The sequence below is a fragment of the Zonotrichia albicollis genome, chromosome 25 (genome assembly GCF_047830755.1).
Source record: "Zonotrichia albicollis isolate bZonAlb1 chromosome 25, bZonAlb1.hap1, whole genome shotgun sequence".
NCBI classification, from domain to species: Eukaryota; Metazoa; Chordata; class Aves; order Passeriformes; family Passerellidae; genus Zonotrichia; species Zonotrichia albicollis.
The window spans coordinates 346,249-364,120 of record NC_133843.1 but is presented as its reverse complement, the minus strand read 5'-3'; the positions used below and the strand labels follow the sequence as shown (position 1 = coordinate 364,120).

The window sequence follows — 17,872 nt, the reverse complement described above, 5'->3', positions numbered from 1 at the left end:
TTTTTATTCTTTTCCCCCCCACCCTTCTCTCTCTTTTATTTTTTTTTTTATTTTTCTTTTGCCCACGCAGCAGCTGCAGGAAGGGTTTGCGATAAAATTCCACACAAAAGCCTCCATCTCCTGGAGAGCCCGGGCCAATAAATCCTGCCTGGAGGATGCGATGGGGTCGGGGCAGTGTGAAAGCACGGTTTGGGTCCCTCTGTGCCCAGCCCTGGGCACTCCAGCCCTGCTGGGAGAGGCTCCAGCAGCTCCCAGGGTTGCCAAGGGCCCTCGGAGGGACGGGGAAAACCTTGGCTCCTTCAATCCTCCAAAAACACAAGAGGGAGAAAGGGAAAAGCTGGATCCCTGCATGCTCTGAATGTTAATCTTTGCTCTTTCAGGTCGCTCTGCCTCCCAGCACCATCCGTGTTTCCATCAGGGAAAGCCCTGGAGCCTTTGTGGGATGGGGCAGAGGCGGCCCTGGGCACCCAGGGACCCCTGGGATCCCCCCAGAGCGCAGGGAACGTCACTGGGGGGAACAGGGACTGCCCTGGATGTGGCATTTCCCTGATTCCTGTGGGCTAAAGTTCGTGGCAGAAGGAAATAAGTGGGATTTGCCAGGAGGAGCTGAGGGTTCACCCCTGGAATTGTCCAAGGAGCAGCCTGGGATGGTGGGAGGTGTCCCTGGAATGCAGGGGGAGGGATGGGATCGGTTTTAGGTCCCTTCCCACCCAAACCATTCCAGGATTCCCCATTTCCCCCAGACAGGGCCGGGTTCTCACTCCTGGGGATAAATCTGAGCCAAATTTGACGTTCCAGAGAAGGTGACATCCCCCAGATGTCCCTGGCATGGCGTGGCCAGCTGGGAAATCCAGGCCCAAAGAGCTGGGAACACACGGGGACAAGGCAGGGAATCCTGGAGTTTAAAGCAGGAAAGGTTTTTGGTGTTTGACTCCAAATATTCCCAATCTCTGCATCCACAGCTCCCACATCAATCCTGGGAATTCTGGAGTGGGATGACAGGAGAGACTGGGGATGTCCAGTTCCAGCTGGACAGAATTCTCAATGCCCCGTTCCACAGAAAATGGGCTCAGAAATTCTCTGGAATTTAAAGCAGGAAAGGTTTTTGGTGTTTGATTTTAAATATTCTTCATCTCTGCATCCACAGCTCCCACACTGAATCCAGTGGGTGGGATGAGAGGAGTGATGCCCAAAACCCTGAACAAAATTCCCTTACACAGGACACAGGAATCCCTCTGGAATTTAAACCAGGAAAGGATTTTTGTGTTCCACTCCAATATTCCTCTGCCCCCCAATTCCTGCTCCACATCCCGAGGCTCTCCCCCATCCCCTGATCCTGCCAGGGCTGAATTTCCCCTCGCTGGCAGTGCAGAAATGCTGCGGCTGCACTTTCCCTGCCCAGCTAATCCCATTTGTCTCCTGGCTGCTCCCAAAACGCCTTTTAAGGGTTCCCAGCAATGCAGCACAGAAATCCATTTGCAGGCACGAGGCAGCCAGGAGGGGAATTTTGATTTCCCACTTATTAGAGGATGACAAGGTGAGGCAGCCGGGGGAAGATTGATCGCCCAGAGAAGCATTTCCACTCTCCCCAATTAATCCTGGCGTGGCTCTAATCAATCCAGGGGCGGGAGGAATCAGGTGGGAACGCTTCCCTGCCGTGGGGGGATGGATGGAGACGTTTTCTCCTGGATGCAGCGCAGGGAAATCCACTTAGGTTGGGATTTGTGGGAGGGAAATAATGGATATCAGGGGCCGGGGCTCTGCTTTCCCCGCAGGGAGAGCAGATTGAGGCCATCAATCCACATTAGGGAGGCTCCGTGGCCACACGGAATTCCAGCAGGAGGAATTGGATTCCAGCAGCCCTCGGGGCGTTCCTGAGGATGGGGTTTGGTCCTGGGGGATCCTTTGCCCTCAAGTTCACGCTGGGTTTTCCTTCTGCTCCTCTCCCTTTTTCCCTTTTGATTGTGGTTCAAAGAACCTCTCCCATTTTCCCCTTTGATTTTGGCTCCTTGTGGTTCACTGGGTGCTTTTGCCCCTGAGCTGGGGTTGAGTTAAACCCAGCCCTAAAACACCTGTAGGGGTGTGGGGGGCTCTGATCCCCAGGATTTGGGGTAAAAATCCCAGAAATCCCAGCCCTAAAACACCTGTAGGGGTGTGGGGGGCTCTGATCCCCAGGATTTGGGGTAAAAATGCCAGAAATCCCAGCCTTGATCCCACTTCAGGCTGAATTCCTGCCACCCTGTCATTAGAGCTCAGAGCCCGCCCTGCTTTGGGGTTTTCTCTTGGAGTGCCAGGAATTTGGGCGCATTCAGCACAATTCCCTGCTTTTCCTGCCCGTGGGGCAAAGACTGGATCCCAGGGGCTGCAGCAGATCAGCTGGGAATTTTTAACCCTGTTTTCACCCAGTTTTTAACCCAATTCAAGGCTGCCAGCCTGATTTGGGGAGGAAAACGCCAAATTCTCGATTTTTTTCCTCCAGGATTTGAATTTAAACCAGGGAAGGTTTAAACTCCAGATATTCTTCATCTCTGCATCCATCCCACATCAAATCCTGGGAGTTCTGAGGTGGGATGAGAGGAGCAACTGAGGATGTCCATTTCCACCTGGACAAAATTCCCAGTGCCCCTTACACTGAACACAGGAATTCCTCTGGAATTTGGGGAGGAAAAAGCCAAATTGTCGATTTTTTTTCTCCAGGATGTGACAGCTCCCTGTGAGTTCTTTGATATTTTTGGGGAAAGGCCCAAGTTTTCCTGTGGGTTCCTCCTTGATTTTTTTTAGGAAAGGCCCAAGTTTTTTTGTGAATTCCTTGATTTTTTGGGGAAAAGCCCAAATTTTCCTGTCCCCCAGCAGAGCAGAGGGACAGAGTGAACCCCCTTGGGGGTGAAGCTGCTGTGGGGTGAAACCCCCGAGTGTGGGGCTGCTCCCAGCCCTCAGCCCCGCTCTAATTAACAGATTTACTAATTTCGGTCTCATTATCCCACAGCATCCCAGGGGCTGCTTGTTCCAGCTGCTCCTCAGTGACATCCAGAGGGTTTCTAACAGCACACAAAAGGAATTTGACAGTGGCAGGAAAGCACCGGGAGGGATTAAACTTGAAAGAGAAATAAGGGGGGGAAATCACATTAAATCATTTTAGAGCTTATGGAGAAGGAGCAGGGATGGAAGCAGGGATGGGGACGCTGTAAATGAGGGATGGGGACGCTGCTGTCACCTCTGGGGCTGGGTTTTCCTCACCAGGGCCTTTATTTGCTTTCCAGGCAAAGTTTTGGCTCCAAACCCTGAGGGGTTCCTGCCCGGACATGCGGGCAGTGCCAGGCCCTCCCTTCCCTTCTCTCTTTTCTCCTCCCCTTCCCTCCTCCATTTATTCCCCACTCCCTCCAAAAACACCCTTGGAATTCCCACCCCAAATCAGGCGGCAGCGCGAGGAGCAAACCCTGCCCAATTCCTCGCGGTTTTTCCGAGGTATTTTGATTTTCCAGGGGCGACCGAGCCACCTCCAAAGGCATTTCCAGAAGTTTTCCCGAGCCCCGGGTTCACAAGGGAGAGCTGGGACAAACCCCGGTGTTTTGTGTATTTTTGGGAGCTGCTGTTTGTTTGTTTTGGGCGCTGATTTGCCGAGGAATTCAGTTTTCCCACAGAAACATCCCAGGTTTTTTTCTCCTGTTTCTCCTTTTATCAGCTTGAGGCTCAGCAATTCCCTGTGGGAACGTGCTGCTCCCTGCACACTGGCCCTAAAAAAGGTGATTTTATTGTTTTCCTGCCTTTCCTTGTCCTTCTGAATGCCATGAAACCCCCACAAGCAGATTGAGCTCCTCACATCTCACCTCCACCATAAAACCCCTCGAGGCCGAGCAATTCCACTCAAACCACACCAGATTGGGGCAAAAACATCACTAAAAAAAGCTGTGAAATCCATTTTTCTCCTCACATCCCAGCTCTGAAAACAGATGGAGGGGTGGGGCTAAAAGGAGACAAGTCAAACCCAGAAAATTGTCAAAATTCAGCAGAAATAATTCCTGCCCTTCCCTCCGCTGCCAGGTTCTGGAGCAGGGAGTCCCAGCTGGTTCTTTCTACCTCGAGCTCAGCTTCTTCCTGGGATTTCCACTCCAGCAGTGCTCGAGGAATACAATAAAAATTAATTATTAAAACAGCAGGATAAAAAAAAATATCAGCTGCCAGGGCACTGAAATATTTTTAGCTGATTGCTGGAGTTTAGAACAACCACAGAAATGGAGTAATGGAGCTCCTCTGTCAGGAGTGGTGGGGCCTGGCCTTGGCTTTGAGGGATGGAGGCTTCCCAGTGCCCCTCAGCCAAAAAAATCCAGGGTTTTGGGGTGAGAAAATTGAGTTATGTGGATTTTCTTCAGGCCACTTCATCCTGGAACTTTTTGGGGGAAGTTTTGAGTGGAAAGAGTTCTGGGATGTGAGGCCTGTGGGGCCTGGTCTTGGCTTTGAGGGATGGAGGCTTCCCAGTGCCCCTCAGCCAAAATCCAGAGGTTTTGGGGAAGTTTTTGGAGAGAAAATAAGAACTTTCTTCAGGTTACTTCATCCTGCAGCTTTTTGGTGTTTTACAGCGTAGGGAAGTCTGGTGGATTTGGAAATTATTTACTAAGAGGTTTCCTGCAGGCCTGAGCAGGCTCTGGGCTATTTTTTTTATTGACAATTATCTCCCTGAAGCCTTTTTTGATAAGGATTTTATCCCTGAGGTGATAAAACAATCCCTGCTTTGGATCAGGCTGCGTTTCCTCGGTGCTGAGCTGGGAAATTCAGATTTTCCGAGGAGAAATGGAAGTTTTGAGTGGAAAGAGAAGTGGGAGAAGCTGTGGGGTTACACTGTGGGAATGGGTTAAGATATTAAACACCCAAGGTGCTTTCCCTGCAAACCCCGCAGGATTTGGGATATTTCCAGGCAGATTTATGGGATCTCTGACGCTCCATCCTCTTCAGGGACAAACTTTGGAACACTCAGCAAGATTAATTTATTTCTACATATTAAATAAATGAGAGAAAGGGAGGAAAAGGAATGTGGCACCCACAGGGGCAAACAGCACAGAGCGCTCGGGATTTAGGGAATGAATTATTTGAGAATTTCGGGAAGGAGAGGAGCACACAGGGGAGGATGCTTACGTGGTCTGAAATTTGTCTATCACAGAAGGACAGGGGACACCTCGCTTGTCACATCCTCACTGGCCGGTGGTTAAACTTCACCCTGGGACCAGGAGCTCCCTGGGTCACACCAGCAGAGTTTTTTAGGGCCATCAAGTGAAACGAGGGGATTTTTTAGGGCCATCAAGCGAAACGGTCTCGTAAAACGCCTCTGGGGGCCGGCTGATTTATGGAGGGCACAAACAACATCCCTCCCTCGGTGCCACTTAACTTTTCATTTTCTGCGTGCCCTAATTGCTGGGACAGGTGGGGAAATGGCCCTGCAGCCCCGGGCCACGGGGTCAGGGGCTTGGGACAGCCTGGGATGGGAAAGGGGGGGATGAGCGGGTTTTAAAGTTATTTTCCAGCCATTCCATGGCTCCACGGGTGGCTCTGTCACGGCTGGGGCACAGTGCGGTGACAGTGATGTCCCCAGTGCGGGTCACCCTGGGCACAGGGATGGATCCCTGGGGTCCCAGCGGAGCAGGACCAGCCCTGCCTCAGTTTCCCTGTGGGGAAAACACGGGAGCATCTTTGGGGTGGAATTGGGGGTGACAGGGAGGGAAATGCCGGGGTGCCACCCGTCTCTGAGCATCTCGAGGGTGCGGGATGGAGGGGACAGGGCTGGGGACAGCCACTGCTCGGGCTGGGGGTCACAGGGAGGGAAATGCCACCCATCTTTGAGCATCTCAGGGGTGCGGGATGGAGCGGGCACAGCCCAGAACAGGGCTGGGGAGAGCTGGCACTCACAGTGGGGGTGACAGGGAGGGACAAACCCCCACTTTGGGAATCTCGGGGGTGCGGGATGGGGCGAAGAACACCCGGTGCCAGAGCTGGGGACAGCTGCCACTCACGGCGAGGGGGTGGCGGGCCCGGCTGCGGTCCCTACACCTTTAAAAGTCTCCTCACGTTGCGGCGCTGATTATCCATTAACCGCGGCTCCCTTTCCTGGGGGCGGCGTTCGCACCGAGCGCTGCCAGCAGGGCGGGCGGGCGGCCGCGCTGCCTTCCTCCCTTCCTTTCTCCCTTCCTCCCTCCTCCTCTCTCCCCCCTAACCCCCGCTCCCTCCTTATCAGCAATTCAGATTGCATGCAAATCTGCGCGCTTTCTTCCAGGGCCACGGCAGCGAGCGCCGAGCGCCTTCCAGATCTCCTCCTCCTCCTCCTCCTCCTCCTCCTGGGATTTTCCTCCTTCTCCCCTCCCCTCGCCGCCTGCCTTTCCCTCCCTCCCTCCTCTTTCTTTCCTCCTTTTCACCTCCCTGGAACAAAAGTGGCCCTCTCGGCTGCGGCGCCAGCGCTGCCTGCGAGCGGGGCCGCTTTGTCTGCGGGGCTCGGGGCACGGCGGGCGGCAGCGGCGGCGGGCGGCCATGGGGACGCGGCTGGCACGGGCGCTGCTGGCGCTGCTGGCGCTGCTGGCACCGCTGGCGCTGCCCGCCCGGGCCAGCTGCCCCGAGCGGGAGCTGGAGCGCCGCGAGGAGGAGGCCAACGTGGTGCTGACGGGCACGGTGGAGGAGATCATGAACGTGGACCCGGTGCACCACACCTACTCGTGCAAGGTAGAACTTTCGCCCCGTGCGCGGTTTGGGCTGGGATCGGGGGTTTTTAAAGCTGTGGAGAGGTTCCGGCTGTTCTGTGGCCGGGGGGGGTGCGGGGGGGATCTCCAGAGGTTGCTTTTTATGGGCATTTCCCTCTTTGGCTGTGGCGAGATGCGGAGCTGCCTCCCAACTTTCCGGGAGCCTCTCCTGTTGACTGGAGCAGCATCTCGAGTTGTGCTGCAGCCCGGGCTATTGTTTAACCACCAACCTGGCCTCGGGCTCCGGGGTTTTTATCTCCCCCCGAAGCGCAGAGAGTCCCGAGCAACCTGAAATCCCATCCGCCCGCTTGACAGAAAACGTGCCGGATGCCTTAACCCTTGCCGGGGCAGGAATCTCGCTTGCAAGGACACGCTCCTCCCTTGCCTTTCCCTCTTCTCCACATTCCCCTTTTCCTCTTAAAAACCCTGATTTTGCGGGGCCGGGGGCGATGCTTTGGTGGCAGAGAGGAATTGGAACTTTCCCTTTGGGGAGCTCTCCCTGCGGGGCTCTGGAGCATCCCCCGAGCATCCCCCAGCCCCTGCCCGCTGCCAGCGCCCCCCGACCCATCTGCAGCTCGCAGCCCCCCCGGCTCCGTCTGTTTGCGGAGTGTCTGGCACATCCTGGGTGCTCGGCCGAGCATTAATGAGCCGTGCCCGTGGTGGGGCACAGATGGATTGGATGTGGCCACCTGGGGCCGCGGCGCGGTGGCCTCGGGAGGCGGCCCAGTGGCGCTGGTGGCCAGGCAGAAACGCCAGGGTGAGAAATAAATGAATGCAGCGAGGTGGGGGCCTGGCAGAAAAATCATCCTGCAGCAGCAGCAGGGCAGGAGGCTGGGATGGGGGAGAAGCTGGGATGGGGGAAAGCTGGGATAAGGAAAAGCTGGGATGGGGGAAAGCTGAGATAAGGAAAAGCTGGGGTAAGGAAAAGGTGAGATGGAGAAAAGCTGGGTTGAGAGGAGCAGCTCTGCCTCTGCAAGGTGCAATCCAGCCCCAGCTGGAGCAGCCAGCAGTGGGATGGGGCTGCCCGTGGTGCCTTTCTGGGAAGCACAATCTGAATTCCTCACACTGGGAAGGGAATCTCCTCCCTGCCTTTCCCCGAGCAGTGCCCGGGTGAGGTTTGTGCTGCCGGCTCTGGAGTTTGGGATTTTGCTCCTGCCCGTTCCTGGTCTCCAAAGAGCACAGAAGGACCGGGACAGGCTCCTGAGAGATCATTCCAGCCTGAGTGGTGTGAAAGTGAAAGCAGGAAAGCTCCCATCCCATCCCATCCCATCCCATCCCATCCCATCCCATCCCATCCCATCCCATCCCATCGTGGTAGTGCTGTGACATTCGGGAATTTTCACAGGACAGCAGTTCCCTGTCCCTTTCCCTGCCCATCAGCCCTTCCTGTGTCATTTTTAGTGGCATTCCACGGTGTCTTTGCCGGGAAAAGCAGCTTTGGGCTGGGATTTGGGGTGTCCCAAGGAGCTGGGAGCAGATGAATCTCCTCCTGTCACTGCAGTGACTTGGGGATGTGCAGCTTTGCAGCAGCTCTTGGCTCGCTGCCCTCCTCACATCTTCCCAAGTCTTGGAATTGGAACTGTGTGCATTTGCCGTGCCTGCAGTTTGTTTTGTTTATTTTGTTTTGGTTTGTTTTTAACCTAAATTCCAGCAGCAAGCTCGGGATTAAGCCTGACCCCTGGCTCCTGCTGTCCTTGCACTGCCCTCGGGGGAGCTGGGAGAAAATCCAGGATCCTGTGCTGAGGAAATTCCTGCCCCAATTCCTCCTGTCCTGCCCTCGGAGCCCCGCGCTGTTATCTCCTGTCAGCCTCTTCCTTATCTGCAGAGGAAAGGGAGCTCTCACACCCCAAAATCCCGAGTTTTGCTGGAGCTCCCACTCCCAAAATTCCGAGTTTTGCTGGAGCTCTCACACCCCAAAATCCCGAGTTTTGCTGGAGTTCCCACACCCAAAATCCGGAGTTTTGCTGGATCTGGGTGGTCCGGGCACGTGGGGATCCGTGAATTCCGTGCTCGGGGCATTGTTCTTCCCAAACCCTCCCAGCTGAGCGCTCCGATAGAGGCAGATAAGCACCGGGAGGAGAAATGTGAATTAATGTTAGATAAACACCCCGAAATAGCTGCCAGCCGTGCCCGGGCTGCCAGGGGAGTGGAGGAACAGCCTGACAGAATTCCCAAAAAGCACTCTGGGCCCTTTTCCCAAGGGGTTTGGCACTCCTGGGTGCAGTTTGTGACTTCTGCCCAAAGCTGCTGCTGCTGGCATTGTCCCTTCCTGCCCCCTGAAGTGCCTTTTTCTGGGCTGTCCCCATGGTTGGGACGGCAGCTGCTATTTATAGGGCAAATCCAGGTTCTGTGAGTGCCCTAGGAAGTGTGGAAGAGGATGTGGATCCTGTCCGGGACAATGGAGCGCAGGTTTTGGGGGGGTTTTGTGGGAATTGCTGGGGAAGGGGCAGGGAAAAGGCACAGGGAGGGACAAAACAGGGGAAGGATTGGAAGCAGGGCTGAAACTGGCTTTTATCATCTCCCAAAATTTCGTGGAAGCAGAGCTGATTCTGGCCTTTATCTCCCCAAATTTCCTGGTGACCCGTTCCGGTGTTTCCCATCCCGAGTGACAGCTCCTCCAGAGGGGACTTTGCTCCAACTCCCCACCTGTCCTTACACAGCCAATCCTGCATTTCCCGCGGCCTTTTCCTGCCAGGAATGTTCTGCACAGGTGGTCCCCTTCCATATTACAGCACGCACCCCCCTGGCATGTTGAAAACCCCTTTTATTTTTGGGATTTTTACTTTTTCCCCTGCCTTTAAAGCACCCCCGCGCCTGGATAAAGTTGTGCCTCCGCGGAGCTTTAAAACCCCCTAAAACCCAGCGTTTGGTGCTCTCCCTGGGCAAACAGCGCTCCCCAGGGCAGTGTCCTCCTGCAAACAGGTCCCAGCCCCATTTTTCCCGTCTCCCTCCCTTTCCTCGCTGCCGCCGGTGAGTCAGCGGTGACAAAGTCTTAATTGCGGCGCTGATGAATGGGATGATGCCCCGCAGGTGATTGCCGGGCTCCGCGCCTCGCACATCCATTCATTAGGCTGGGAGGAGGCCGCCGGACTGTGATGTTCTGTGGCCGGCTCCGAGCGCCCCAGCCACGCCAATTAACGCCAATCCCCATCTGCTGCGGAGCTGGGCAGAATTCAGCCATTCCCCACCCAAAAAACACAAAAACCCAGACCCCGAGCTGTGAAAATGCCCCGCACGCCGGAGCCAGCCCCGGGCTGTGTTTTCTGCTGCTGGAGGAGGGGTGGTTGGTTTTCTTTTCTTCCCTATTTTTCCTGCTTTGTCTGGCTGGGGTTTTGCCCTGCTTTGCTGCTCACCTGCCCCGGGGCTGCGGGAGGTGCGGCTGGGGAAGGTGTCTGGGCTTGACTGCGGGGAGAGAGGCGGGAGGAGCGGCTGGGGAGGGAGCGGGGCTGGGCCCTGCACACCTTCCCCAGAGCGGGGCTGGGCCCTGCACACCTTCCCAGGGCTGGCTGAGAACCGGGCCGGGCCCTGCACACCTTCCCCAGAGCGGGGCCGGGCCCTGCACACCTTCCCAGGGCTGGCTGAGAACCGGGCTGGGCCCTGCACACCTTCCCCAGAGCTGAGAGCGGGGCTGGGCCCTGCACACCTTCCCCAGAGCGGGGCTGTGCCCTGCACACCTTCCCAGGGCTGGCTGAGAACCGGGCTGGGCCTGCACACCTTCCCCAGAGCGGGGCTGGGCCCTGCACACCTTCCCCAGAGCTGAGAGCGGGGCTGGGCCCTGCACACTTCCCCGGGCCCACCCGGGCTGCCCCGTGGGGCTGGGGGTGCCGTGGTTCCTGTGGGGTCCCTCCTCCAGGCTCCTTCAGGGGGTCCTGGAATGGTTTTGGGATCAGGGGGGATCCGCAAGGAGGAGAGTCTGACTCTTATCCATGCAAAAATCTCACCTGGGCATCCCTGGGAGCAACAGGGGAAATTCCAGTGTCCCAGCAGCCTCAGGGGGAAGGAAATGTCCTGGTCTTCATCCTGAACCTCTCCATCCTGAACCTCTCCATCCTAAACCTGAACCTCTCCATCCTGAATTTCTCCAACCTAAACCTAAACCTCTCTATCCTGAACCTAAACCTCTCCATCCCAAACCTCTCCATCCCAAAACTCTCCATCCTAAACCTGAACCTCTTTATCCTAGTCCTGAACCTCTCCATCCCAAACCTGACCCTCCCTCCATCCCAAGCCTCTCCTGGCACGTTCCTCTAGGAGTTCCCCCAGGTGCTGTCCCTGCTCCCAGCCAGCAGAAACCGGAGCTGCCCCTCCTGGGGGAGCTGGAGCCTTTCAGGCCCCTCTCATTCCCAAATATCCGTGGAAATGCAGGTTCTGCTCCTTCCTCGCTCCGAGGGAGGATGAGGAGGAGGATGAGTGCGAGTGGAGCTTTATTGGGGTTGAACCTCAGCAAATTTCAGGGGGATTTCTGCCCTCCCTGGTGGGATTTGGGGTTTCACCACTCCTTTCACCCTGCTGGGAGCTGGGCTTGTGCTGGGGAACCAAAGAGGAGAGAAAATCCCGTGGAGACCTCGGAGCAGCAAAACTTTGTCCCTGTCCCTGTTCCTTCCCATCAGCTTGGATCTGGGATGTGCAGGGAGGGACACATCCCACGTGGGAATTTTTCCGTTATAATTTATTTTTATAAAAATACATTTTCATAAAACATATTTTAATAATTCTATTTTTAATAATAATTCTATTTTTATAATTATATTTTTATAATTATATTTTTATAATTCTGGTTTTAAAGTCTATATTTATAAGTCTATATTTATAATTCAATTTTTTATAATTCTATCTTTATATAATTCTATTTTTTATAATCCTATTTTAATTCTATATTTATACTTCTATATTTATAATTCTATTTTAAAGTTGTATTTTTATACTTCTATTTTTAAATTCTAAATTTAATATTTTAAAATAGATTTCAAATATATTTAATTAAAATGGATTTAAAATGGATTTAAAATGGATTTAAAATGGATTTAAAATGGATTTAAAATGGATTTAAAATGGATTTAAAATATATTTAAAATATATTTTAAATTTTATGTTTAAAATTCTATTTTTAAGTCCTATTTTAAAATTCTGCACTTATAATTCTATTTTTAAATTATATTTTTATACCTCTTTTTAAAATTCTATATTTAAAATACTAGTTTAAAATTATATTTTTAAATTCTACCTCTATAATTCGATTTTTGCCACTTTGTATTTTCCCATATTTTTAATTTCGGAGCCTTGGGGTGGCTCAGCCCCCGGGTTCCCCCACCTTTCCTGCTGAGCCGCACACCTGGGCGCAGCCGGGGCCTGTGCGGCTGCAGCGGAGCTGTCACAGCCCCGTGCGCACCTGGGCTGCTCCTGCGGCTCAGGTATGCGGCAGGGCAGGGAGGCTGCGGCGCTGGGAGGGTAATTGGGGTAATTTATTGCTTTTTTTGGATGGCTGCACCGCCTGGGAGGGATTTCAGACCCCCCAAGCCCGGGGTCCTGCTCCGAATGTTTCACCAGCAGGAGAAAGTGTGAGGGGAACAGGGAGAGATAAACTCCTAAACTGGGTTCCTCACCTTGATTTGTGCCTGCAGGGCACAGGCAGCGCCGAGTTTGTGCTGGATTTGTTCCTTTTCCTGCTTGGCAGGTGAGGCCGAGCAGGAGGCGCTGCCTGGTGGCCGCGGGGAATGCGGGAATGGCCCCGGTCCCTCCCAGCCTGCCAGGGACACGCTGGGGGAGTTTGGCTCCAGCTCTGCGGGAACTTTGAGGCCTTTTCCCATCAGGGCTGAAATTCTGCAGCTCAGCCTGTAAATAAAAACAACAAAAAAAACCACCCAAACAAACAAACAAACCCCCCAAAAAAACCAAAACCAACCAAACAAAAAAAAAAACCAAAACAACAACAAAAAAAACCAAACAAAACCAACAAAAAAAAAAACCAAAAAAACAAAAAAAAATTTCTGAGGTAGATCAGGGATCACAGGATTTGCATTCCCCGGGGCCCCCAGCGAGGTTTCAGCCCCTGGTTTGGACTCTGCAGCCTCAGATCCGTGAGGAATTTGGCACTGGGGAGAAATCTCTGTGTCTGAACCTTCCCTGGGATCCGGGGGGACGCCTGAAGGAGCACAGGCAGAAAATTGGGAATGGTTCCTTTTGCAGGGGGATAAATCTGTCTGCCAGGGCCAGCAGGAGCCCAGGGAGGGGAAAACAGCTCAGGAAGGGAAAATGAAAGTCCAGGGAGGGAAAAATGGAAAAGAGGAGTTCAAGAAGGGCAAGAGGAGACCCGGGAGAGAAAAGAGGAGCCCGGAGAGGTGGAAAACAGGTCCGGAAGGGAAAATGAGAGCCCAGAGAGGGAAAAGAGGAGTCCAGGGAGAGAAAATTGGAGCCTAGAGAGGGGAAAGAGAAGCCCAGGGAGGGGAAAAACAGCTCAGGAAGGGAAAATGAAAGTCCAGGGAGGGAAAAGAGGAGCCCAGAGAGCAGAACGGGATCCCCCAAAGCCGCCAGCGTGGTGATCTGTCCCCTCCCCGTGGCAGGTGCGGGTCTGGCGCTACCTGAAGGGCAAGGACATCGTCACCCACGAGATCCTGCTGGACGGGGGCAACAAGGTGGTGATCGGGGGCTTCGGGGACCCCCTGATCTGTGACAACCAGGTGGCCACGGGGGACACGCGCATCTTCTTCGTCAACCCCGCGCCGCAGGCGCTGTGGCCGGCGCACCGCAACGAGCTCATGCTCAACTCCAGCCTGATGCGCATCACCCTGCGCAACCTGGAGGAGGTGGAGCACTGCGTGGAAGGTGAGGACGTTCTGGAGGGTTTTTGGGGTTTTTTTTGTGGAATTTTTGTGGGGTTTTTATGGGATTCTCAGCCCCCGAACGGGCAATTCAGCTCCTGCCTGATGCGCATCACCCTGCGCAGCCTGGAGGAGGTGGAGCACTGCGTGGAAGGTGAGGACGTTCTGGAGGGTTTTTGGGGTTTTTTTGTGGAATTTTTGTGGGGTTTTTGTGGGATTCTCAGCCCCTGAAGGGGCAATTCAGCTCCCGCCCGATGCGCATCACCCTGCGCAGCCTGGAGGAGGTGGAGCACTGCGTGGAAGGTGAGGCTGTTCTGGGTGTTTTTGGGGGTTTTGTGGGACTCCCAGCCCCTGAATGGGCAGGGGTGGTGGTTGAGGGGTGTCGTGCTGGTTTGTGTGTGTTTGGGGTGGTGGCACCGATTTTGGGGTCAGTCGGTGATGATTTAGGATCCCTGCCCTGTCCCACCCCCGTCCCCCCAAGCCCCAGGGTCCCTTCCCTCCCTCCCTGTGGCAGAAATGTGAAACGGCCCCGGGCTGGTGGCAGGAGCTGAGAGGCTCCGTTTGTTGAGCAAATTCCTGTGGAATTTTAATCTGGAGTGGGAGGCTGGGACATCCTGCAGCACTTCCTGCAGGATCAGCTCCCGAGGCTGCCAGGCCGCTCCTGCTGCCCAGGAGCCCTGCACTGGGGCAGGATTTACCCAGTAGCCCTGACCTGACCAGTTTCTCTCTGCCCAGTAGCCCTGACTGGTCACTCTTTGCCCAGTAGCCCTGACCAGTCTCTGCCCAGCAGCTCTGACCAGTTTCTCTCTGCCCAGGAGTTCTGGACTGGTCACTCTTTGCCCAGTAGCCCTGACCAGTTTCTGCCCAGTAGCCCTGACCAGTCTCTGCCCAGTACCTCTGATCAGTTTCTCTCTCCCCAGGAGTTCTGGACTGGTCACTCTTTGCCCAGTAGCCCTGACCAGTTTCTGTCCAGTAGCTCTGACCAGTTTCTCTCTGCCCAGTAGACCTGGACTGGTCAGTTCTTTTCCCAGTAGCCCTGACCAGTCTCTGCCCAGTTTCCTCCTGCCCAGATGCCCTGGACTGCCCAGTTTCTCTCTGCCCAGCATCCCTGGACTGGTCACTCTGTGCCCAGTGGCCCTGACCAGTTTCTCTCTGCCCAGGAGCTCTGGGCTGGTGAGTCTTTTCCCAGTAACCCTGACCAGTTTCTCTTTTCCCAGTAGCTCTGGACTGCCCAGCCCCTGCCCAGTAGCTCTGCCCCGTCCGTGCCCAGTCCGTGCCCAGTCCATGCCCAGCTCCCCCTGCCCGAGCTGGGTTCCCATGCCCTGTCCTGGCACAGCTCCTGCCCTGCCAGCCTGGAATTCCAGCAATGCCTCCCCTTGGGGCCCTGCCAGCAGCTCGGGGCACTTCCCGGGAATCGGGGCAGTGCCAGGGCTGGCAGAAGCTCCAGGGAACCTGGGCACCTTCCAGGGGTGGCAGGGGAAAACTGGGGAGCCCCACGGGCGCCTCAGTTCCGGGGAATTCGGGGAATTTCAAGGGATGCAGGAGGAATTTTGGGGAGGTGCCACTGCTGCCTGCTGCAGGGAATTTGGGCAATTTCCAGGGGTGTGAGAGGATTAATAGGATTATCACTGGTTCCTCAATTCCAGGGAATTTGGGGAGTTTCCAGGGATGTGAGGGGAATATTGGGGAGCCCCACTGGTGCCTTTTCCAGGAAATTTGGAAGATTCTGTGGGAATTTCCAGGGGTGTGAGTGGGATATTGGGGAGGCACCATTGGTACCTCATTTTCAGGGAATTTGGGGAATTTCAAGGGATGCAAGAGGAATTTTGGGGAGGTGCCACTGCTGCCTGCTGCAGGGAATTTGGGCAATTTCCAGGGGTGTGAGAGAATTATTGGGATTATAATTGGTGCCTCAGTTACAGGGAATTTGGGCATTTTCCAGGGAAGTTAGAGGATTATCAGGAAGGCACCATTGGTACCTCATTTCCAGGGAATTCAGGGCAGTTTCAAGGGGTGCAAGAGGAATTCTGGGGAGGTGCCACTGCTGCCTGCCCCAGGGAATTTGGGCACTTTCCAGGGATGCCAGGGGAATATCAGGATTCTCAATTCCAGGGAATTTGGGCAATGCCAGAGCTCACCAAGGGATACGCAGGGGAAAAAAAAATTATTATTATTATTATTCTACATTATAATTGTAATATAATATATTGGGGTGCCTCCCCTATATGATATATGATATATATGATATATGATATATAATATATACTATATTGTGGAGGCACCTGCCTGCCCAGAGCAGCTTTCCCAGCTGGTTTTTCCCACCACGCTGGGTTTGGGGCCCTGCTGCCCTGCTGGGAGAGGAGAGCAGCTGTGCTGAGGTTTTTCCATGGCGCTGGCGCAGCCGTGCCCTCCGTGGCCATGGAATTTTTCCCAGCCCATGTCCCGGACGTGTCCCGTGGCGAGGTTTGTTTGGTGTTTTTATCTCCCGTGGCCCAGCTTTGTTCTGGAGCCGCTCAGTGGAACATCAAAGGCTGCATTTCCCACCCACTCACTCGGGAAAACACTGGGGGCTGGGCTGGTTTTTAGGATCCAGAGCTGGATTTTAGGGTCCAGTGCTGTTTTTTGGGGGTCAAATGCTGTTTCTATGGATGCAGGGTTGGGTTTTTGGGTCCAGGGCTTTTTTTTGTGTCTAGGGCTTATTTGGGGGGTCCAGGGCTGGTTTCTTTGGTTCCAGGGCTGTTTTTTAGGGTCCAGGGCTGTTCTTGTGTGTCCAAAGCTGTTTTTTGGGGTCCAGATTTACTTTTTTTTGGTGCAGGGCTATTTTTCAGTCCAGAGCTGCTTTAATCACATCCCAGTCCTGCTGCCTTCTTTTTCCTGCCTTGGACAGACAGACCCTGATCCTGCTCTGCTTCCCCAGGATTTGCTCAGGGAAAGGGGAAGGAGCTGGAATTTCCCTGCTGCTGGAGTGGCATGGAGCCTTTTTTGGGGATGCAGCACCAGGAACCTGTCAGGCTTTCATGTCCAAATGGACACAAGAGGATTGTTCCGTTTGGGAGTGATGGATAAAAACTGCTGGGAGGTTTGGGAGGGGTTTTGCTGTGCTTCACGTTGAGCATCCCTGCCAAATTCCCTTTAAACTCCGCAACTTGGGAGAGGTTTGGGGGAGTTCTGTGAAATTTGCTCTGCTTCACATTGAGCATCCCTGCCAAATTCCCTGTAAACTCTGCATCCCAGAGCTTCTCCTGCCTCCGGCTGACCCTCCCATGCTGCTGCTGTGGCCCATGGAAGCCTCAGTTGCCAGGCACTGCAATCCCAGCTGGAATGGTTTTTCTGTTTCTCCCAGCCCTGCTCAGGCCCTGCACTTGTCCTTTCTGTGCCCAAGGGAGCCTTTTCCAGCCTTTCCTGGCAGTGCCAGGCTGCCCCAGCTGTGTCCCTGCTGTGGTTTGGGGGTTCAGGCTCTGGGATGGGCATGGTGGGGACATTCCCAGCCCAGACCCTCCTTTTCCATGGAGGTTTGGTCCTTCAGGCTGGGCTTTTCCAAAGGAGGAGTGGAGGAAGCCTTGGGAGGGTGAGGGACATTATCTGTGCATTATCCCTTCTGAGCCTCCCTGGGCACTGGGAGCTCTGGGAGCCCTGGGCTCTGGTGTTTCCATGGCCTGTGCTGTGCTCACAGCCCTGTTCCATCCCCGGGGGAGGATTTTGGCCCTCCCAGCCGTGGGAACCCTTTGGAGCAGCTCTGGAATCCATCCCAGAGCAGGCTGAGGGTGGAAGGAAGGAGCAGAGGGGGCTGGAGCTGCTCTTTGGGGACCCTGGGGACCCTCTGGCCACCATGTCTGTCCTGATAAGAGCAGGGCCCAGCTGCAGATCCAGAATCCTGCTTTCCACACACTCACACACACACAGCCCGTGCCTTTTGCTCCATTTTCCAGCAGGGACTTTTTCCCTGTGAGCTCAGAAGGCTGACCCCATGCCCTGGGATCTGCAGGACAGACACTTCCCAGCTGTCTGTCTGTCTGTCTGTCCATCCGTGGGGTGGCCCTGTCAGGAAAGGGCTGGAATGTGGCCCCAGGAGCTGTGACCTGGCAATGATGGCCTGGGGGAGCTCAGGGTGCTGAGCCAGGCTGTGGGTGGGGGAAATCACATCTCAGCTCTGGAATGGGTGGAGAATGGGTAAAACACGGATAAAAATGGATAAAAATGGATAATTGGCTCTGCTGGGCCCTTCCAGCTGCGCCATAACGAGGTCAGGCCTCAGTTCCTCAGGGAGCTCCTTGTTCCCTCCAGTGGGGAAATTCGGGTTGGATGTTGGGGAAAAGTGTTCTACAGAAAGGTGAT

General features: G+C 54.5%; 1 protein-coding gene across 9 annotated transcripts in view; it reads left to right on the top strand.

The window, feature by feature from the left end:
• The first annotated feature begins 6,100 nt into the window (after positions 1-6,100).
• Positions 6,101-17,872, top strand: part of AGRN (agrin) — a 68,867-nt gene continuing 57,095 nt past the window's right edge. For 6 of the 9 annotated variants that reach the window (XM_074558764.1, XM_074558756.1, XM_074558759.1 and 3 more), the window contains exons 1-2: positions 6,102-6,702; positions 13,280-13,541. In XM_074558764.1, the coding sequence (XP_074414865.1) occupies positions 6,514-6,702; positions 13,280-13,541 (451 nt within the window). In that variant the 5' untranslated portion in view covers positions 6,102-6,513. Of the gene's footprint in view, positions 6,703-13,279; positions 13,542-13,776; positions 13,841-17,872 lie in introns of those variants that run through there. The other 3 variants (XM_074558762.1, XM_074558761.1, XM_074558754.1) reach the window with 2 other exon arrangements.